The sequence below is a fragment of the Emydura macquarii genome, unplaced genomic scaffold, assembly GCF_026122565.2.
Source record: "Emydura macquarii macquarii isolate MOO-44397 ecotype Brisbane River unplaced genomic scaffold, CSIRO-AGI_Emac_v2 contig_2292, whole genome shotgun sequence".
NCBI lineage: Eukaryota > Metazoa > Chordata > Testudines > Chelidae > Emydura > Emydura macquarii.
In genome coordinates this window covers 1,647,921-1,669,410 of record NW_027132429.1, presented here as the reverse complement: position 1 = coordinate 1,669,410, position 21,490 = coordinate 1,647,921, and the positions used below count along the sequence as shown (strand labels likewise).

The following is a 21,490-nucleotide window of genomic DNA, read 5'->3' as shown; positions in this document are numbered from 1 at the left end:
GGGGAGTGAAGAGGGGGAAGGCTGCTCCCTGGAGTGGGCAGGGGGGTCCCCAGCTGGAGGGGGGCCTGGCCTGGGAGATCCCAGGCTGGGGAAGGGGTTGGATGGGGAGTTGGGGGGGTGTGGCGGGGGGAGGGGCTCTGCCCCATTAGTTCTAATCATCGGTGTGCCTGCTCCGATTGATTTCAGTTTTAAATACTCGGCTGCCTCTGGCCCCCCGGTGGGCCCCTCCTGTGAGTACTGCCACCAGCGGCACCAGGTGAGCCCCCCTCCCAGTCCCCCCCACTCCCCTACGGCCGGGTGCTGCCCTGACCTGCTCTGTTCTCTCCCCCAGCTGGGTGGCCCCATGTGGGCGGAGCCCCTCCACCACCTGGCTTTTGTCCAGAGGGTCCTGTTGGCCTTGGGGAGCAACCCGGGGCGGTTTGGGACCCAGGATCGGATCCAGGGGGTGCTCAGCATGGTGACCGAGGTGAGGGGCCGATCTGGTGGCACTGGGTGGGTGGGTGTGTGTGGGGAGGGGGGGAGACCACTGCAGAAGCAGAAGGGCCCTGCTGGGGAAATGGATTGTCTTTTGGGTCTGAGTTGGGGGGTGGGGCCAGTTAGGTTGGGGCGGGGTCTGGGCCCTGGGGGCAGGGCCATGTGGGGCTTTGGGGGCGGGGCCCCTCTTACCTGCTCTCCTCCGGGCAGGAGCTGAGCGATGTCCCGCTGTACTACACCCTGGACAGCCTCAGCAGCACCATCCACTGCAACACGCCGTCCCTGCTGCAGTTCAGGTACGCGGGGAGTTCGGGGCCAGGCAGCAGCTCCCATTCGGCTCAGGGGCGCTGGGCATGGGGCAGACCCAGGGGCGGCCCCTGCCCCGAAAAGCTTCTGGTCCAAACGCTCCTGGGGTGGGTGGGGAAGCAAGGCCCGGAGCTGGGAAAAGAACCCAGGAGTCCTGCTGGCCAGGCCGGCCTCTCCCTGGGACACGCTGCCTCTCAGGCTGGGGCGGGCAGCACCCCCTGCAGCAGAGCACTGACTGCCGGGGGACAGTGCCCCTCACTCATCAGCAGGGGGTGCTGGCAGGGCCCTGAGTGGGAGGGTGCCCCCAGCTGAGCTGCCGGCACATGGGGGAACCCAGGGCTGACTGAGCCCCGCTGCCCTCCGGTTCCAGATCCGCCCTCCTCCACGCCGGCCACCGCGTGTCTCTCTCCCATGCCTGCAAGAACGCCATCAAGACAGACGCACCGCCCTCCGTCCTCTGGGACATCATGAGATGCTGGGTGAGCGGGGGGGGGCCTCAGTCTTCCTCCTCCCCCATCCAGTGGGTCACAGGAACGCCTGAAGCAACTGGGGGTGCGGGCCAGGCCCCATGAAGGTAGCACGGAGGAGTGGGGGGGGGTCCATCTCTTTCCCTGGGGGATGTCTCTAGTGCTGAGAGGGGGCTGGGCTCCCTCCATCGAGATGGTTTGCAGATCAAGATTGGAGGGCAGCACCAGGGCTGGGAAGGGGTGTGGGGGGGCCAGGACTGGGGCTGCAGGGGCTACGGCTCGGGATTGAGGGGCACCGGCTGCGCTGTGGGTGGAGGGAGCCCAGGGCAGGGATGTTGGGGGCGCAGCATGAGTCAAGGAAAAAATGATGCGATCTCTCTCTTCCCCCCCCCCCAGGAGAGAATCCACCCTGTGAAGAGAGAGCGACTGACGGACACTAGCCCAGCCTTCCACATCCTCTCCGTGGAGCCCACGTATGGCCGGGGGGGGGAAATCCAGCTGGGGCCCTGGCCCTCTTTGCTGCTGGGGGTGGGGGCTGGGGCTATGAATGCAGCATGGCCAAGGGGGGAGAACACGGGCCCTGTAGTGGACACTTTGGTACCAGGCTCGGTGAGCTGATCTGCTCTACGGGGGGCGCTAGACACACACTGTCTCTCCTCGGGAACCGCCCCCTGCACAGCACTGAGCCGCCTCTCTCCCTCGGCACCAGGCTCCAGGCCTGCTTCGCCATCCGCGAGGACGCCAACCCCAGATCCCGGAAGCAGGGCCTGAAACGATTCCAGGAGAATCCTGAAGCCTACTGGGGCCCCAAAGCCAGAGCTCGGGCCGGGTAAGGGCAGCGGGGGCCTGGGCCCAGACTGAGCGTGGAGGTGGTTAAGATGGGGGGGGGGGGCGCTCAGATGCAGGGTTCCTGGGTTCTATTGCTGGCTTGAGTGGGCCAGTTACTGCCTGTCTCTGTGCCTCAGTTTCCTCGGCTGTAATGTGGGGCTAGGACTGCCCCATCGACCACCCTGGGGCTGGTTGGAGACCTAACGCGTATGCAAAGTGCATCTTGGACTGGCAGGCACCAGCTGTGGCGGCTCACAGGATGCATGGGGCCTAACGGGGAGACATTAATGGTGGGGTTGCTGTTCCACCTTGAATCTGACTCCAGGCCAGTATCAAAGCAAGGTCCCATCCCTGTGTGGCTACTACCCTGCCTGGCTGGCGGCCCTATTCCATTTGGGCTCTCAAAGCCTCCAGCCCTGGTGGATACAGGAAATGCTCCTTGGGGACTGATGCTGCATGTTATACAGCTACCACACTCCACCCCAGAGGCAGCTGCCGCCACGTACGCCTGGATCTGGCGTGTTTGGAGGCTGTAGCTGCAGAAATGACACTCACGGGGCTGAAACGACCCCTGGGACTCAAAAGCTGCTGCCTGCCAGGGGCTGGGCTGATCAATCCTCACCCAGCTGCCTCCTGCCTTCCCAGGGGTGGCATTTCCACCTCCCTGCAGGACAAGAGGAAGCTGCATCAGAACAAACGGAAGGAGCGAGGGGAGGACGGGGGCCACCTGAAAAACATCCCCTGCAAGAGGTTCAAGGAGGTGAGTCCCATGGGAGGGGGAGGGGGCCTGCAGATGACCTGTGATAGTCAGATTGGCCCAGCCAAGACCACCCTGTGGCTGCCCCATCAGCTGCTCTCAGGGTGGGAAGGAGCCCCTCTGCCTTTGCTAGCCTGGACTCCCCCTGCTGCAAGGTTGGGCTGCCAGCTGGAGCTGCAGTGGGGGCAGGGCCTAGTGGTTAGAGCCCTGAGCTTCTCTTGCTAAAAGGAGGGGTGAGGCTCAGTCTCCCCAGGGGCTGGAGCCTGCTATTCGCAGCTGCTCTAACACTGACTTGCTTCTCTCTCTCCCTCCCTGCCAGGGGAGCTGTGCGCTGGGGGAGAAGTGCTGTTACTCCCACGACGTGGCCCCAGAGGCCGGGATGCCCGCCTGCCCCCCACCGTGACCCAACGCGGGGCAGCAACCCAGGCTGGGCGGCTTTATTTTTTTAGTTCGGCGAAGGTGCAAACTTTTTGTTTTAAGACTGTCTCCTGTCCCTCCCCCCAGCCATTAAAGCAACGGCCTCTCCTTTTTATGCACAAGCCCCGAGTCATGGAGGATGCTTCTGGTGGAGGGGTGTTAGGGGGGTCAGCTGCAGCATGGGGCTGTGCTGGAGCACCTCAGCAGGACCCTCAGCTACAGCCCTGCTGGCCTGACTCAGGCAGGATGATGGAGCTGCTCTGCCTCAGTTTCCCCACAGGCAATTGATCAGGTAGAGGGAGTGGGTAACAGGACGCCTGGGTTCTCCTCTCAGCTCTGCCATGACCCTGCTGTGTGATCTCTTCTCTGCTCCCCCCCCTCCCCAAAGAGGCAGATTCACTTCCAAGCCCCTAGACCCAAGGTCTTTGTTTATTAACAATTGCACTTAGACACAGCAGTGACCCGATCCCTGGCCTGGCTGGGCCCTTTTGGGCTGGCCCCCACCGAAGGGGCAGCTGGGTAGAAATCAAGAGGCTGGAGTTCATGGGGGGGATGGACTCTACCACTGCAGTAAAGCAGTGCCGGACAGGTGCACGTTTAGCTGCAGCTCAGCCCAGCCAGGGGCTGCTGCTCCAACCCGGGGGGGGGGGTTCACAGCAAAACCTCTCCCCAGCCTCTCCGCATGACCCAGGGAAGGGAAGGCCTGCCCTGGCCAAGCTCCCTCGTTCTCAGTGTGGTGGGCAGGGCAGCAGGAGTTGAGGGCTCCAGCTGGCTCGATCCTGGGACGGAGGAGGTGGGGGGCTCCCCCTACAGCTCAGCCTGGCCCCTGCTGTAACCGACGGTAGCCAGGAAGGTCCGGATCTCCATGGGCTCCAGCGTGACTCTCAGCGGGTTAAGGGGAGGGGACAGCTGGCGCCTCGCTGCACCTGGGAGAGGGAGCCAAGGGTTAGTAGCCGAGGGGCTGGGGCACCCTGGGCCTAGAGGCTGGCAGCTTGTCCACCACAGGGCGGTTGCCACCCTGCAACTGAGACCCCCGCACACCCCACAGCTGTGGGGATCTGGCCATAGGCGAGACTCCCCCCGTCACCCCGGGAAGGAAGGAGGGGCTGGCGGATGCTCTTGTGCCCCTGGGCTGCTTGTGCCCCTGGGCTGCCCGTGTCTCCTGCGGGGGGGGTGGGGACATACCTGTGGCCGGTCTCCAGCTGAGCCGGCTCATGGCATCTCGCCTCTGGTTGGCGACCAGGTTCATCTCCTGCAGGGCAGTGATGGTGAAGGAGGAGAACAGGTGCTGGGGTGGGGGTGGGGAGGAGAGAAGAGGCGACATGGTCAGCAGCTCAGGTGAGCAGGCAGCAGCTTCCCCTCCCCACCCCTCCTGACCCCAGACAGAGGGGACTCCCCCAGAGTCTTGTGTGGATACTGCTGCCTCTCCTCAGCCTCATGCTCCACCCCAGAGCTGGCTGCATTTCAGTGCCAGGAAAGGGAGCCCTGTGGAGACAGCTGCACCCCTTCTGGGGCGGGGCGGGGCGGGTTAGCATCACAAGCCTAGGGGAAGAACCTCTCCATAAAACAGCTGCCATGCCCTACACCCCCACCTCAAATCCACTCTAGCTGGAGCGCTAGCCCCACTGCTTCTCCCCTCCCCCCGGCCTGCTCAGCAGTCACCTCACGGGGTGCTGAGGTGCAGCCCTCTCTGGTGTGGGGCAGGGCAGGTGTTTTAGGCACAGATCCCTTGCCTGCGGTTGCATTGCCAAAATCCACCCCAGAGGTGGCTGCATCTTAGCCCCCTGCTGCTCCAGGCAATGCGCATGGCCGCTCCCTGTGCTGCAGGCTGTCGGCTACCTACCAGCAGGTCGACAGAGAAGGGCTGAGAGGCATTGGCGCTTTCCCCTCTCTCAAACTGGTGCTCCAGGCGGATGAGGACAGAGGCGGGTTCCCATTGGGCCAGCGTCAGGAGATGGAGGCTGGGGGGCAGCTCTTGCGTCAAAGCGGAGAACTGGGCAGGAAGGGGAGATGTGGCGTCACCGGGGGGGGAAAACGTTGCAGCAAAAGTGAAAGTTTTGGCCCATGGGCTGCAGAAAAGTCCCCAGGGAGGTCAGGACCCCCCCCCAGCCTTATGGGCATTTCAGCATGGACACAAGCCACCCCCCCCTTCTCCCGGGGCTGGGCTGCGTCTCCCAGGCTGCAGGTGTGAGGGAAAAGGGGGCCCAGACCGAGTCCCGCTGTTCAGGTTGGGGGTTTTGGGCGAGCTGTTTGCAGCAGAGAGCCGCTGCCCTGTCACAACTCCTCCCGTGGTGTGAAAACCAGTTTGGACAGAATATTTCTGACCAGCCCAGCTGCTGGCTGCAGTCACCCCCTGCAGGTTTCACGGGGGTGTAGCCCCTTTCTCAGAAGCACATCCATCTCCCCCACCCCCCGCAGTGATCACAGCGCCCGACTCAACCAGCCCCTCACGCCTTCTCCAGCAGAGGAGCGCCACCTGCTTTACACAGGGCAGGATCATTAGCCTCGTTTTCCAGCTGGGGGAAACTGAGGCACCGAGGGGAAGGGGGGGGGGTCAGGGACTTGCCTGCGGTCACTGTGCAGGCCTGCAGCAGAGCCGGGACTAGAAGCCAGGCCTTTCAGTGCTCTACCCACTAGACAACACTGCACAGTCCCTTCCAGCCACCACAGATGGCAAACGGGGCTCTGGCGGGGAGCTCAGGAGGAGGGTGTGTGTGTGTGGGGGGGGGGGGAACTCTCTCGGGGGGAGATTTAAGAAGAGCTGTTTTCAGACAGCCCATTGCTCAGCCAGCACTGGTTACTGGCAGCTTAGGTGGGGCAGAGACGAGTTTAAAATCTGGGTCTAGTTAAAAATGTAGCTGAATTTTTAACCCTCACAATGCTGGCAGGGAATGGTGAATCCTCCCCTCCCCAGGGGAAAAACTGGACCTTCCCCACCAGCAAAGCTTCTGCCAACAGGCTCCCCCCCCGCCCCAGAAGTTTTACAGCCTCAATTTAACCTAGTGAGCAAAGAGACATCTTATCCCCCTTCCGCCCGCCGCACACTGGGCTGGGTTGGGGGGAGAGAAAGATGGGGATCAGACAGACCAGGATTTCCCCTCCTGGCTTCCTCCAGAGCAGGGCTCCTTGGGCTGAGGGGACTGGGGAAGCTCAGCCTCCATCCCTGGGGAGCAAGGCTGAGACCCTCCAAACTCATTTCACAAGTGGGTGAGTCAGATGGGAACAAGCAGCCATGGTAGGATTCGAACCAGTGCCCCAGTGGCTCACACTCTCCCTCCCTAAAGCCCACAGCCCTGCCCTGACACCTGCTTGAGGCTGCGCTGCCCCCGGTGGAAGGGAGGGCCCCCTCCGGGCGCCAGGACCAGCTGGGGCGCCATGAACTCCTGCTGGGCCTGTGGGCGGTGCCGATCAGCCGAGGACTCCACCGTGTCCAGGAAGACGAGGTGCCGGCCCCGCACCACCAGGCCGTCTTGGTAGACCCCGGGCTCCAGCAGGGGCTCCCCCACCCCGCGGTTGTCGTCGTAGAGCAGCCGCCGATGCACCTAGGGGCAGGGAAGGGACGTCAGAGCGGAGCAGCCCTCGCTGTGCTGGGGGGGGACAGGGAGGGCCAGCCCTGGTACTGCAGGATGTACAGATACAGGCCCAGAAAAATTGGGGGGGGGGGGGGGCACCTTGTCTCTGTCCCCCCGGGTGTTTGGGAGGGAGGAGCCCAGGGCAGAATTCCCCCCCATCTCTCACCATGAGCTCCACAGAGCCGTCGGCCACGCTGCTGCCCCCCTGCGAGCGATCCGTCAGCACCGTCAGCTGGAACTTCTTGTTCTAGCAGGGAGAGAGCGAGCCCAGAGCTAAGGGAGCAGGCCAGGCCCCGCCGGCATCACTCACTCCTGTGCTGAGTTCGGCAAGTCCTCAGTTCCCTCCAGCAGGTGGCAACAGGAGCAGGCTTTTAACTCCAGCTGTGCTGAGGGACTGAAGATGCCCCCCCACTCCAGCTACTGACCCCCCCACGGCTCTGCTGCTCTTCCACCCTCTTGTCCCCACCAGCAGCTTCCTGACCACTTCCCTCACTGCAAGCCCGCCTCAGCCCCAGGATCTCGTCCATATCTGCCACGGAGTGCTGTCGGATTCAAGCCCTCGCTGTCTGTAGTGCCTTTACTCCCCTGGGCGGGCGGGCAGGCAGCCAGTATCACAATCCCTGTTTTAATCAAGCAGGGAAACTGAGGCACAGAGCGAGACCATCAAAGCTCCCACAGGGGAGTCTTCGGCAGAGCCAAGAACTGAAGTCGCTGGTGAGCGCCGCTAGCACCTGGACCACCCGTCTCCGCGGAGAGGACCCACTCCTCTGCCCACGCACGCAGCCGTGATGGGGAGCGGACCCAGCAAGATGCCTACAGGAGCAAGGAGCCGCTTCCCCCCAAGGCAGGCATAATCAGAGGGGCCCCCCGTGATCCTGTCACCTTGATGTAGATGCGACTGTTGACAGGATAGTAGTTCCCAGCCACTGGCTCCGTCTGGCTCAGGTTCCAGGTGGCCCGATAATCACGCCTGCCGTGAACATCAAAGCCCCGTTAACCCCGTGTCGACCATCTCCCCCCACCCTGTGAATTTGGGCCATGCAGCCCAGGACAACCAGCTCGCGGACGAGGGGGCTCCCAGCCCGGACTGTAGCTGCAGAGGGAAGCTCCCCCCGTAGTCCTGGGGTACCCACAAGCAGGGAGTCCCGTTCCCATCAGGCTGCATAGTCCACATCCGTCACCCCCCGGGGGAGGCTGCAGTAAACCAGGGAAGGGGGCGGCCAGGGCCCATTGGTGCAGCGGCTGTGCGCTCCATCCAGGGCCTTCAAACCACCGTTAAGGCCTGGACGTTCATTAAGACGATTCCCCTTTTTACCGAGGGGAGAAGGGACTTGGCAAGTCACTGGAAGACACAAGAGTGGAACCCAGGAGTCCACCCCCCCTTGTCCGGGAAGGATCACCCCACTCCCAATGTCTCCTCACCCACCTCCCGCACTGCCCTTTACCTCCGCTCCAGAATCTCCCGCCCGTTGGAGTCCGTGTAGAAGCGTCCGTCCGTCTGCAGGGGCGTCTCAAAGCGGCTGATGATCTCCTTGCCCAGCCCGTCACTGCGGCAGAAAGCGCAGCAGGGTCCGGCGTGGGGTCAGGCAGTGCACAGATCCCTCCTCCCCCCCAGACACACACTTCTGGGGCTGGTCCCACATTTTCCATCTCAGCTGGGTCGATGGGAAACGGGGGGGTTTCTCTTTGGAAAGCGACCCAGGCTCAGACGAATGGATGTTACGTCAAAACTCCCCAGTATTTGGGTTTGGTGATGCGGCTGCAATGCCTGATGGGATCCTTACGGTAGTTTGGGTGCCTGGTTTCCCCATTCTACTTTATAAACCAGGTTCCATGGTCAGACTACATCTCCCATGAGGCACCATGGCCAGGGACTCCCATAATGCACCACCTGTCATCCTCAAGAGGGTTGGCTGTGGTGCATCATAGGAAACATAGTCCAACAGGGAGCCCTAGCATACAGAATTGAAACATGGAGGCCTTTGCACTACAATTCGCATGGCGCACTGTAGAAGCTCCGCCCCCAAAGGGGAGGCTGTGGTGCACCATGGGAAATGTAGTCCACCCATGGAGCCCAGCTTCAGGAGGAAAATGGGAGCATGAGGCACCAAAACTACAACTCCCATGGAGCATGGCGGCAGTCCCTCCGAGTTGAAATTATTTCCGTTTACAGGCAGTTCTCTCTCCATTTCCCACCCAGCTCTCACACTCACTCTATAGGGATGGGCCCCACCGTCCACTCCAGCTCCACATATGCCTGTCCGGCATAGAGCCGCACCACCTGCGAGCACCACGAGGAGAAGTTCTGGTAAACCTCCTGCACCAGCTTGTTCTGGACCAGACGGAGAGAGACACGTGTGTACAGGGATCCCCTCACCCAGCATTGCCTTGCAGTTGCTTCTGGCTTAGGACATGGGGGAGGGGCATTGATAGCAGGATCCTGCACCCAGTGCTGAGATGCAGCTGCTTCTGGGGTGGGTTGTTGGCAGCCCACAACAACTCAGCACAAAGTTGGAGGAGAGTAAGAAAAGGATGCTGCATCCAGTTGAAAGTGCAATGAGGGTGATTGAAGGATGCTGAAGGGGAATCGCTTTGATTGAGACGTCACGATAAAATTAAGGAACGTGCCGGGGGTCATCAGTAGGTGGGACCTTAGTTTTACATCTTACTCCATAACTGACAACTCAGACTCCAGTCCCCCAGCCAGACTTGGGAATCGAACTCAGGCATCCTGGCTCCCAGCACCTCCCTGCTCTAACCACTAGACCACACTCCCCTCCTAGCTAGCTCAGGGCTACCGGCATACGGGAATCACAGACAAGAGACTTCGGCTCCCACGCCCAGCCCCATGGACGTTCCCGCACTGGGGATACCCCTGCCACCTACCTTCACCAAGTACGTGCGGGCTCCCCTAGCCACGCGGGAGGGCTCGGAGCGGTTGGGCCGGAAGATATATGCCCCAGAGGCCTGGGCACTGTCCTCATTGCCGATGCTGGCATTGTACCTTGGGCAGGGGTAAGAGGGGGGCGAGTGGTGAGAGATCAGCCCCGGAGGAAGGTCCGATCAGCTGCCCAGTGCACCATGAGCCACAGGGCCACGCCAGGGAGATAACCCCACAAAGCCCCGGCTCCAGCACCGACCAAGGAGCTTCCAAGGAATCGAACTCTCCCTCCTGGGAGGGGGATATTCCTCTTTTACAGATGGGGAAACTGAGGCACAGAGAGGTCTGGGGAGGAAGGTATTCACTTACAGTCATATGTGAGTTAATGACAGAGTTGGGAACAGACCCCAGGAGTCCTGATGCTCACCCCCCACTGCTCTAACCACTAGACACCACTCCCTTCCCAGAGGTGGGGAAAGAACCGCGGATCCCTGGCTCCCCCCAGCTCACTCACCAGAAGAAGTTCTGAGACACGGGCAGCGTGATGCTTTTGTCCAAGTTCTGAATCTCCTTGAGGAGCCCAGTGTCCGGGCTGAACACAACCCGGACGTGCTGTGGGGAAGAAGGTGAGAACTTCAATAGATCCTGCCCCGAGGGTCTATCACCCTCCCCTCCAACCTGGGGCTGCCCTCAGCGCTGCCCGCAAGAGATGCCCTGGGTCACAGAGTCCAGTCCAGTCCCCCCGCTCAGACTGTCCCCTTGAGAAACAAATCCAGCTCCATCTTAAAGCTAGTCAGGTTGTTTGCCTCCTACTCCTCCTGCTGGAGGCCGTACCAGACCCTCCCAAACCAGCCTCTCATTTCCAGCCTGTGTCGATTCCTGGCTCATTTATCTCCCTTTGTTCTTGTGCCAACATCATCCTTTAGGCTCCCCAGTCATAGACCAGGGCCCTACTGGGCTAGGCGCTGTACGTCATTTATTGGGTGTATTATGGTAGCGCCTAGGACATTACCTCATTCCGGATCTCCCTGGGGGACCAGGTGTCTGGCTGGGGCTGGGCCTGCTCCTGGATCCGCTTGGCCAGCCTGGAGCGCAGGGTCCCCTTGGACATTTTCGAGACGGTGTAGGTGCTGTAGCCCAGGGCAGGGGCCGAGGCCTGGAAGATCAACTCATGGGTGGCGTCTCCCCGGTCTCGCCTCACCTGCCGGGTGAAGTTTGAGACAGGAACGACCTGGAAAGAGAAAGAAAAACGGTCAGAGGCCCCATTGGGAGGGTCCGAACGGAGACTGTGCCGCAGGGAGACATCACAGGACTGATGCAAGGAGCTCTCAAGTTAAGCAGAGTCAGGCCTGGTCAGAACGTGGGTGGGAGACCAAGGAAAATCCAGAGAGAGGGCTGGCTGTCTGTCAACCTCCCCAACATTCCCCCCTCACACTCAGTGCTGGCCCCATGGCCCCTAGGGGCTGCTGGGCTGCAGGGAGAGGGTTCAGTAGGCGACACTCTCCCCTCAGGGTCAGTGCTGGCCACAGCACGGTGCTAGGGGGGCACCTGGCTTTCTAGGACGACGTAAAACCAAGGTGCTGACTCGTGCTCCTTACACAGCCCCTGGCACTTTCCCTGGCGTCGGGTTAGCCCCGGCAGGTCTGGTTGCCCGATCAGACCCAGACGCAGGGAGGGGTGCCAATCTGGAAGCACATTATTGCATGGGGCAAGTATGGGTGTGCGCCACCGCCCCCTACAGGGCGCAATCAGACCTGCGCCAGCGCATGCAATCATAACGCCCTCTAGTGGCAGCAGCATGCAGGGCCTATACAAGCTGCACTACTGCTGCCGCTCGGAGATCCTCTTCTCACCGAATCCCCTGCAACTCTGGAGTCCCCGCGCAGGCCCATGACACAGGATGGGAACAGGTCAAGTGTGCAGCCCACCGGGAGGCGAGAAAGCGCCCGGGAGGAAGACACTCCAGCCCTACCTCATTCGGCACCGTGTGGCCGTCGGGATCCGTCACCGAATACAAGGCTCCTTTCACCGGCAGCCGGACGTTCCAGCTCACGCGCCGTCCCAGCGGGTTGTAGACCATCACCATGAACTAGACAGACAGACCCAGGTTAGCAGGACACCTGCCTGATCCGCCCCGCCGCCAGCCAGCCAGAGAGGGAGCGGGTGTTATTAAGAGAATAAAAGCCCTCCTACATCGCCAAGATAGGGGCAAGTCTCCTCCAGCTCATGGGGTAGCAACCTGCACTCTCGGGGCTGGAGGAGCTGGGTTCTAGGCCCGGCTCCCCGACCGCGCACACGGGCTGTACAGTAACAAGGTCCTTACGGTGCCGGCGGATTCAGTCAGTGGACACACGCTGATATTGAGGTAGTTGCAATAGATGAAGTTCTCTTTGTTGCCGCTGATGCTGGCCAGGGCGTTACTGACCAGGACCTGCAGGAGCAGAGACGCCTCCCGTCAGACAAGAGATCCACTCCTCACGTTTCCCCTCTCAGAGCCTGACTCTAAAGGGGGGGTGCTGCACTGCACGGAACAGGATGGGGGCGCTCCCCCCTCACAGTCAGCGCTGACCCCGGGGAGCCACACGGAACAGAGGAGAGGGGGAACTCTCCTCTTGGAGCCAGCACTGACTCTGGGGCGACACTAGTGGGCACTGGGTGCATGGAAGACGGGGAGCTCTCCCCTTGGAGCCAGCATGGACCCCAATGCCCGAGGGCCCCGCTGGGGACTACGCAGGTTTGCAGAGGACGCACTAAAGGGGGGGCTTAGGCCACAAGGCAGATATTGCCGGGATCCCACAGCAAGGCACTAGCAGGGTCAGCCTTTGCTGAGCAGAGGAGTGAGGAGTTACCAGGGGGTCCCTTTAGCTTAAGCTGCAGGGCATCAGGCAGAGACTAGCCCCGACTTGTTGGTCACCCCCACTGCACACCACTCCCCCTCCCAGAATCCTTTGCTCAGGCTCCAGCGGCACCACCCTGTCGGCCGAGGTTGTGCAAGAGGAGGAAATCCTCCTGCCCAGCGCAGAGATGCAGTCACCTCTGGGGTGGGGCTGTAGCAAGTCCTTGGCTGCTCCGATACCACCCCCTCCCCCCCAGACTGCCTTTCCCTGCCTTGGCTGCTCACCACAGGCAGACTAGAGGAGGCAGCTCCAGGATCACTGGAGGGGAGGAGGTGACCTCGCCCACCAAGGAATCCAGCACCTACCTGGCAGGCATCCCAGCCGGCGGCCAGGCGCTTGGCGTAGTCATAAGCCACGTGCTGCTTCTCCGTCCCGCTGACGGCGTCATGATGCTGGGCCACTGCCATGGCCCGGCCTGTGGGGCAGCCAGGGCGTCAGGTGGCGCCGGGATTGGGGTGGGACTGGGGGCTGCACCAGACCCACCTGCTGGGGGGTGGGGAAAGGGGGACTGGGAGGCCAGACAGCCCCCCAAACTCAACCCCTCCAAGAGAGATCTGTGCCTGCACCTCCCCAGCCTGGCCTTCGTTCTGGGCTGCATCCCTTGGCCTGAAAACCGCCCCCCCCCCCCGCTACCCCCTAAGCTCCAGCATCAACTGGGCAACTTGCCCAAGGTTACACAGAGACAGGAGCAGAACCCAGGATCCCTGATGCTGTCCCCTGCTCTAACCACTAGACCCCACTCCCCACTAGAGCCGGACCCAGAGCCAGAACCCAGGAGTCTGGACTCCCACCCCTGCCACACTGATCCCTGGGGTGTGTGTGGAAGAGACAGCCCTGCCCTCTGCTGGCTGCGATGGGAGCTGCCCCTTTGTTCTGTCACCCCCCAAGTGGCTGCGGGGAGCAGGATCAGTTTGGGGGGGAATCCCGATCAGGGGGCGATTCACAGTGCAGCGGCTCACGTACGGAGCACGGAGCTGTCTCCTTTCCCGTAGGGGCCTTCCCTCGCCACCGGCCCGGCCAATGCTTCCAGCTGGTTGCAAACCTGCAAGGACAGGGGGAAAGCAGCGATGAGGGAGAGTTTATCAGCGTCCAGTAACCCTCAGGAGGGAACTGCCACCTCCGTTTCAGAGGGGGAAACAGAGGCACAGAGCGGAGCTAGAACTTGCCCAGCGTCACACAGAGGCAGGGATTGAACCGAGGAATCCTGGCTTCCAGCCCCCCTGCTCTAACCACTAGACCCAGAACCCTGGAGTCCTGCCTTCCAGGCTCAGCCCTTCTCTCTGTCCAGCTCAGGACAAGGTGCTGGGCAGACCAACGGGCAGCAGGAGCCCTGCCTCGCACACTCCACCTGTAGGAAGTTGTTGCTCAGCCGCTCGTAGCGCTTGAGAGCTGGCCGGCTGGTGAAGTAGCCCGTCCAGAACTGGTGCGGCCCATCCGCATACGGGAAGAAGTCGTCATATTTGAGGGACCTGCGCGACACCGAAGAGGGTCCCCTCCGTGACTGACGGGCCCAGGAGCCCCAGACCTTCTCACTCCCCCCCCCCAGCCACCCCAGCCGCACACCACCCGGCCAGAGGGGGGTAGCTAGCCAGGCAGTGCCACCGTTCCGCCCCTGCACCCAGCGCCAGCCACTCCCAGTGCCCGAGCAGCAGAGAGGAGGGTTATTAGGGGACGGAAGAAACAAATGAGAGAGGTGCTCATTCACATACTCCGGTGCAACACGGGGGGTGCCGCGCCGCACGGGTCAGGGGGCGGGGTTCTGCCCTCAGTCGGTCCCCAGGCGGGCTCCACCACGACCCCTCGAAAGGAGACGCACCAGGGGCTGGCAAAACCCTCCCCTCTGCCCTAGCACGGGCACCCCAGTGGGATCCCCGCTAGCCCCAGGCCGCCCTCCGGCCCCGGCTCTCACCATGACAGGTTGGCTCTGTTCAGCTCCTGCAGGTAGCAGCTGGGCGTGGAATAGAGGACGTGGACCTGGCTCCTGTTGAGTTGCTGGAAGAGACACAAGGGGGGGAGGGAGCAGTGGGGCAATCACACCAGGGTGGGGGGCTGGGCTCTGGCATCCCTCAGGGTTTGCTACGGCCTCCAGCCCCGCCAGGCCTTGTTCTGTAGCTCAGGCAGCCTCACAGCCGGACGCTCCCAGTCGGAGCCAGAGGTCCTGGGTTCAAATCCAGCCACTGCCCAGTCACAGCAGCACCTTTCTGAGTGCAATGGGCCATGGGGCTGCCCCCAGGGGCCTGGCATAGGGGTCAGGAGGTGGGAGCCCAAGCCTGTGTCTGGAGCAGGTAGCCAGGTAGGTCCCCAGCTGATGGGGGGCGTCCTGCCCTCACCCCCACCTGCAGCCCTCAGGGAGGGGCCCTGCCCACCAAAGGGTCCTGGCCCCCCCCCATTACCTGCGCGTTGACGTGGCGGATGAGCTTGTCCATGTTCTTGTACCAGAGGTTGGCGTTCTCGTACTGGAAATCGGAGCCCATCGTCATGACGATGTGGTTGGTGCGGTAGTGCTTGGCCTGAAAGGAGACGCAGGAAGGAGACGCTTCAAGCTCCCCCCTCAGACACCCTCCCTGCTCGGCCCCGCGATCCCGAGTTTTACGTCTCCCCAGCCCCCTGCTCTAGCCGCTAGACCCCACTCCCCTCCCAGAGCCAGAACCCAGGAGTCCTGGCTCCCAGCCCCCTGCTCTCACCATGAGACCAACTGGCTGCAGAGGGTCACCTCCACTCCCCTCCCAGCTCTCACCTGGGCCGCCACGACTCCCAGGAAATACGCCACCACAGCATCCACGTTGTCCTCGCTGCTCGCGTCATCCACGATGGGGTTGTCGGAGCAGAACTGGTCCCAGCAGAGGGACGGGGGCGGGTTGTAGCCGTTGGGGAGGACACCTGGGTGGGGGGGGGGTTACAAGGTCAGCAGGGCCAGATTCACCCTCCAGCCCTCACCAGCGACGAGCTGCAGGTAATGAGGGTGTCGGGGGCTGGCACAGCTGGCACTGGCACAGAGCCAGGGCCCACGGGCATCTCTTCCCTACAAGGTTCCCCCAGGTGAGGGGGGGCCTGCCAGTACATGTGGGGGGCATGAAATCCAGGCTGTGAAGTCAGGCTGTGTCCAGTCAGGACGGTGAGCAGCATGGCCCATGGGTGCTCACTCCCAGCCTGACAAGGGTCCCGGCCCCTCTCACCTCTTCTGAAAGGGCCCCACAGCACCTGGCTGGGTGAGGGGATTCCCGGGTAGAAGGGCAGCGTGTGATCGCTGGGCGCCCCATCTCCGCCCCCACCCCCCAACTAGGGATCCTGCCTCTGAAGTACAAAAACATCAGGCCAAAAAAAAAAGGGGGGGGGGATGACAAAAATGCCCAGGGGGCGGGAACTCCCGCCCCCCCCCCCCCCCCAGGCCAGTCCCTCTCCTCCCCTCCCTCCCAGCCCCCGCCCCATCAGGTGGGTCGGCCTGAGGGCTTTCTGACTCTGCAGCCTTCCTGCTTCTGCCACTGCTGCCCCCCGGTCCCTGGAGCCCACCCGCCAGCCCTGGCTGCCCCTTGGCATGTGGCGCTGTCTGTCCGTGGCACAGGTGCGTCCGTTCCCCCCAGCCCCTTAAAACTGGGACTTTCAATGTCCTGGGAAGATTTACAGATTTCCCAGCACAGCTGCCTCAGAAAAGGGTAATTCTTGTGAAGCCTGAACAGGGGGCAACCCCCCCCCATTCATCACACACAGCCCCCCCGCCTGGAAAACCAGCCCCTTCTCGACTCCGGTGCAGCTGGGATGCCCAGCCCACCTAGCGCCCCCAGGCCAGCTCACCAGTGAAGAGGTCGGCTCCAGGGGGCTCCAGGCTGGCGCTGGCTCTCCAGATCTGCTCCATCGTCCGCAGCTTCTCCCGGGCGGCTTTGTCCTGGTAATCGAGGCGGCCAAAGAAAAAGCCGTCGAAGCCCATCTGGAAGGGAGAGGGGGTTGATGCCAATAGCCTCGGATACACACCGGGCTGGACGGGGACTCTGGAGACCTGGGTTCTGTTCCCAGCTCTGATGCTGGGAGACCTGGGGCAAGTCGTCTCCTCTCCCCCTCCCCCTCCCCCTCACCACTCGCCCCACTTTGTGCCTCAATTTCCCCTTCCCCTTGATAATGCTCGTGAAGCGCTTTAAGAGCTGCTGATGAGGAATGCCAGGGAAGACTGAGGGGTTGTTATGAGACATGCTGTCCTGCCCGAAGGGCCGGAAGAGACAGCCCCACCAGGTTACCCCTTTGCCTCTGAAGTCTCTGCCTGTTTCGGAGCGGGGATCAGGGTGGAGTTCCAGGCCCAAGCCAGGCACATGCCTCACCTGGGCAAAGAGGGAGGCCTGCTCCCGGGAGTGGCCGAAGGGGTCGATGTGCCAGGCGGCACGGGGCCGGCCGCACTGTCCGAAGGTCTCCTGTAGGAAGCGCAGCCCCAGCGTCATCTGGTCGATCATGGCGTTGTAGTGGGCGGCCGCCTCGTCATTCATGCACCAGCCGCCGTTGATGAACTCCAGCCGCCCTGCGGGGAGGAGGAACAACGGGCAGGTCGCCCTCAGCGCCAGGCAAGCATGTGTGTCTGCTACCCACACCCACAGGTAGGAGCTTCTGCGATCTGCCTCTTTGCACGGTGGCAGCGGTGGCACTGCACTGCGCCAGTAAAGATATGAAGCCAGTTGCACGAGAAACTCCAGACGAGCCAAGCAAAAACCATGTGTGCATGTGAGTGAGAGACACACACATGCATCCAAGGTATTCGCTCTCTCTGCGTTTGGTGAGGTACACACACCAAGCAATCCCTGTGCGTGTCTGTCTCTCCCCATTTGCCCCACCTATGCAGACACCCTTGTGCGTGAGCATGTGGGGGAAATCCAGCAGCCCTACCCACTAGACCCAGTCATCACCAGCCCCAGCCATACACCTGCCTCCTGCCATGAGAACAGCACCCAGCCGGGAGCCACGGGACCCCTTACCCTCGCTGACCAGCTGCTTCACCACCTGCCGCGTGGGCTCCGCCTGCAGCTGCCACCAGCGGTAGAAGAACGCCACCTCGACGTAGATAAAGCGCTTGGACGGGTCGGCCTGCAGCTGAGGGATGACGGAGTCCAGGATGTACTGCACGCCGGCGTGCTGGATGTCATTACGTGCTGCGGAGGGAAGGCGGGGGGCTGAGCGGAGACCTCCAGGGATCCGCAAAGCAGGGATGGCAGCAGAGCCGGATCCCCCTCCCCCCAAGGGCTAGATCCTCCCCAGCTGCCAACAGCAACCCCTGGAGTCTCAGCAAAACCCAGGATCCTGAGATCTTTCTGCATCTCCAGAGCAGGGATAAGCACCCATCCCCATCTCCCCCCAGCACCCAAAATCTCTCTCCCCACACAGGAGGGCGAGATCAGCTTCCACACACAGCTCCCCCCCCTCGAGTCTCACCCATAAACCAGCCAGCCCCCACCCCATCGTCTATTTCCCACCCTGAGTCACCCAGGGTTGGAAGGCTCCACGACTCCTGTACCGGGCTGCTTTCTCTACGGCCTGAGAGAGAAGATGCTTCAAAGGCATTACTGTTCCCCCTCACTCCTGGCCTTGATCTGGGTCATGGAGAAGCCGCCCACGTGGGACACGGCCTCTAAAATGTGACTAATATCTGGGTGAGTCAGCCCACGGGACAACAGCGGGGAATGGCAAAGGTTCAATACGCTCATTGGCCTGACAAGGCCACTGATAGAGCATTTTGTATCAGCCCAGCCAGTGCTAAAGAAGTGTGGTCTAATGATTAGAGCGCGGGGGGAGACAGATTCAGGACTCCTGGGTTCTATTTCCAGCTCTGGAGAGGGAGTAGGGTCTAGGGGTTAGCGGGGCAGGGGGGAGGAGTGGTTCAGGACTCCTGGGTTCTAATCCCTGCTCAGATTCACTGAGGGACCACAGGAAAATCCCTTCCCCCAACTGTGCCTCAGTTTCCTTGTGAATAAAATGGAGAGAATGGCACAGCTGTCACGTGACACTAGGACGCTTACTCTGGGAGTGCATGTGAACGGTCATGAAATATTCTGGCCAGTGCTACAGGCTTTGTTAGGCATCTGGCAGGGAGGCGAGGTGGCTGGCTATTCTGTGTAACTGACAGGAGCTTTCCCCAGGCCTGAAGCAGGTCCCTACGGGACAAACAGGGTTTGGAGGTGCTCTCTATCTCCATCAGCAACGGAGGAATGTAATGTGCTGACAGGATTAAGATAGTGCATCTTTGAGCAGTGCTTCGTTTCCTGCCCACACCACGCTGTGGAAGGAAGCGTGACCTTGGCTGGAACTCATGCAGATTCACAGCCAGCTCTAAAGTCAGCAGAAACAGGCATCAGATATCGAGACCGGCCTTCGGATTTGAGCCTGCTGCGTGGGCTGGCTGGCTTAGTGTGTTTGGGGAAAAGAGATCCAGGGCCTGTCCGTCCTCTGGGACTCAGGAGATCTGGAGTCTATAATTCCTGGCTCTGCCACTGGCCTTCTGGCTGACTTTGGGCAAGTCCCCTCACTCTCTGCCTCAGTTTCCCCATTGATAAAATGGAGGTAATGATACTGACCTCCTTTGGCAAGTGCTTTGAGATTTACCGATGACGAACACTAGGTAAGAGATAGGGATCATTATGATGTTATCAGAACCCCCTGAGTCTGACGGCAGCAGCTCCAGTGTGTAGAAACCCTCCCTCCCGCCCCTTGTGCGCCATCTCCTCCACATACCTCCATAAAAATACTGATCCACCGTCTTCAGCCAGCCCACGTCATTGTGCGTGTGAGGGATCAAGTGGACATTCAGCATGTCTGGTTTAGTGGCTGGGCAGGACTATGAGGAGAGAAATAGCCAGACGTGCTGCGAGCTGGAGGGGAAGGCCGCAAGATACAAGCAAGCCCCGTTGTAAGGGCTCTAGGGGTCCATATCATACAGAGAGGAGATAACTATCAGAAAGGATATGGCTTGATGTAGCCACGGAAGCTGTTAGAGGTGGAAAGAGGCAATTGTCTTCTTCACAGCCCCCTGCTCTGAGCTGGATTGCTCTCTGCACTAGTCTCTCCAGGACTTTGGACAAACAGCGACTGACCAATAAATCACGCGCCAACAGCAGCCAACTTCTCTTCCCGATGGCGTACGGGAGAGTGGGAGGCACAAGCCAGGGCCTGGGGATACCTCCATGCTGCAGCGACACAACTGCGGCGCTGTAGCATAGACACGTCCCAAAACACCAGCAGGGGTTTTTCCATCAATGTAGTTGCTCCACTTCTTCGAGAGGCAACAGCTAGGTTGCCTGAAGGATTCTAGACTGAAGATCTACACTTCTAGATTTACACTGGGTGGGTCAGGTTGACCTAACCACAGTGATCAGGACACTAAATTTTTCACAGCCCGAACCCCAGAGCTAAGTCAGTTTAACTGTTAAGTGTAACAAGGAGTATCTGGCTGGGGAGTCAGGACTCCTGGGTTCTAGCCCCAGCTCTGGGAGGGAGGCACGGTTATGGTTAGAACCGGGATGCTAGAAGTCAGGACACTGGGGTTTTCTTCCCAACTCTGGGAAGAGAGTGGGGTCTAGTGGCTAGAGCAGTGACAGCTGGGTTCCACTGCCCACAGCCTTGCTCTGGTCACACCCCTGCATCCACCCCAGCTGTCAAATGGAAAGATTTCACCTTGGCCAGGATGCTCAGCTTTGCAGAGCTGACAATGGGAGGTGGTTACATAAGTGATGATCATCATCTCACAGAGCAGAAGCAACAGTTTTGGGGGATGGGAGGAGGAAAGAAAGAGGAACAAGATGCAGAAACAGACAAAGGCATAAAACGGCACAGTATTAACCCCCTGGTGTCCCTCACTTCTAGGGCTTATCCCAAGCTCATTTGTTCAGTGCTCCTTGTTTTACTAAACTCTTGAGGGGTGGGGTGGGGATGATCCTGCGGAGGGTTAGTTATCTGCTACTGCAAAGAACTGTTGCTTTGAGCCCCCAGTTCTCCACCACCGCCCAGAACTGAGTGGGGGATCGGGGGACAGCAGGAGGAGGAGGGGAATCGGAAGCAGCCACTGCAGCACCATCCGAACTCTGGACTGTCCTGCCTTCACCACCATAACTCAAAGGCATTTGGTTTCAGACACTATCCCTCCTCCCGCCCACACCACCACCACAGCACCTTATCCCCACCCCCCACCCAACTGCCTCTAGAAACCACAACGAATGCCTCTCAGAGATCACCCCTTCACCTCCCCCTTCCCCAGTTACAGCTCCCCTCCCCCTCAGAAACACTGCCCCCTCCCCCATAGCTCCCTTTACCCCTTCCCCAGACCCTCCTTCACCTGCTGCTCCCCTGCCCAAGAGAGCTCCCCATCCTCCCACCTACTTCCCCTAACGCTGCCCCTTCAGTCAAAGCCCCCTATTGATCCCCTCCCCACAAAGCCTCCCGTTCTGCCTCCGCCTAAAGCTCATCTCTCCAGACCCCCGACTTCCATTAGCTCCTCCACAGGCCCCCACGTGGCCCCCTTCTAGCCCCTCAGACCCTCTCCCTCCTTCCTCACACCCCATCTCCCTCCTCCCACGAGCCCCCCACCCCTCGTCCCACTCTCCCTTTCTCCTCAGGCTCTCCTCTCCGTCCCACTGCCTGCCTTCCCCACTTCCTCAGTCCCTCTCCCTACCCCCCCCCCCCGGCTCCCTCCTTCACCCTCCAGCACCCCCATTCTCCTCCACTCTGCCTCCCGCCCAGGGCCCCTTGGCCCCTCTCCTCAGACCCCCTCCTGCTTCTGCCCCCCGCCGCAGCCCCAACATTTGCCCGTCCGCCTCACCTCGTAGCCACAGCCGGCTGCGGGCCCCCCCAGCAGCCCCGCGCCCAGGACCCCCAGGATCAGCCCCACGGGCAGCCCCATCTTCCCCCCAGCCGCTCCCGGCGCC

At 61.3% G+C, this 21,490-nt stretch overlaps 2 protein-coding genes across 3 annotated transcripts in view; one reads left to right on the top strand and one right to left on the bottom strand.

The window, feature by feature from the left end:
• Positions 1-4,712, top strand: part of TRMT1 (tRNA methyltransferase 1) — an 11,432-nt gene extending 6,720 nt beyond the window's left edge. For both annotated transcript variants that reach the window (XM_067560496.1, XM_067560498.1), the window contains exons 10-17: positions 187-256; positions 332-466; positions 685-770; positions 1,151-1,259; positions 1,644-1,720; positions 1,957-2,076; positions 2,721-2,835; positions 3,152-4,712. In XM_067560496.1, the coding sequence (XP_067416597.1) occupies positions 187-256; positions 332-466; positions 685-770; positions 1,151-1,259; positions 1,644-1,720; positions 1,957-2,076; positions 2,721-2,835; positions 3,152-3,235 (796 nt within the window). In that variant the 3' untranslated portion in view covers positions 3,236-4,712. The remainder of the gene's footprint in view (positions 1-186; positions 257-331; positions 467-684; positions 771-1,150; positions 1,260-1,643; positions 1,721-1,956; positions 2,077-2,720; positions 2,836-3,151) is intronic.
• On the bottom strand, positions 3,348-21,490 carry MAN2B1 (mannosidase alpha class 2B member 1). Its single transcript, XM_067560495.1, has 24 exons — positions 21,385-21,490; positions 19,305-19,407; positions 17,555-17,728; positions 16,910-17,103; positions 16,392-16,524; positions 15,337-15,479; positions 14,993-15,109; positions 14,509-14,591; positions 13,948-14,068; positions 13,563-13,641; positions 12,905-13,014; positions 12,026-12,133; positions 11,675-11,791; positions 10,715-10,933; positions 10,217-10,314; positions 9,708-9,825; positions 9,035-9,153; positions 8,267-8,368; positions 7,704-7,791; positions 6,988-7,068; positions 6,555-6,791; positions 5,093-5,242; positions 4,435-4,537; positions 3,348-4,175 (listed from the first exon to the last, which is right to left on the bottom strand). Exons 1-24 carry the CDS (start codon positions 21,463-21,465, stop codon positions 4,057-4,059), a joined length of 2,997 nt encoding a protein of 998 aa, XP_067416596.1. The 5' UTR covers positions 21,466-21,490; the 3' UTR covers positions 3,348-4,056.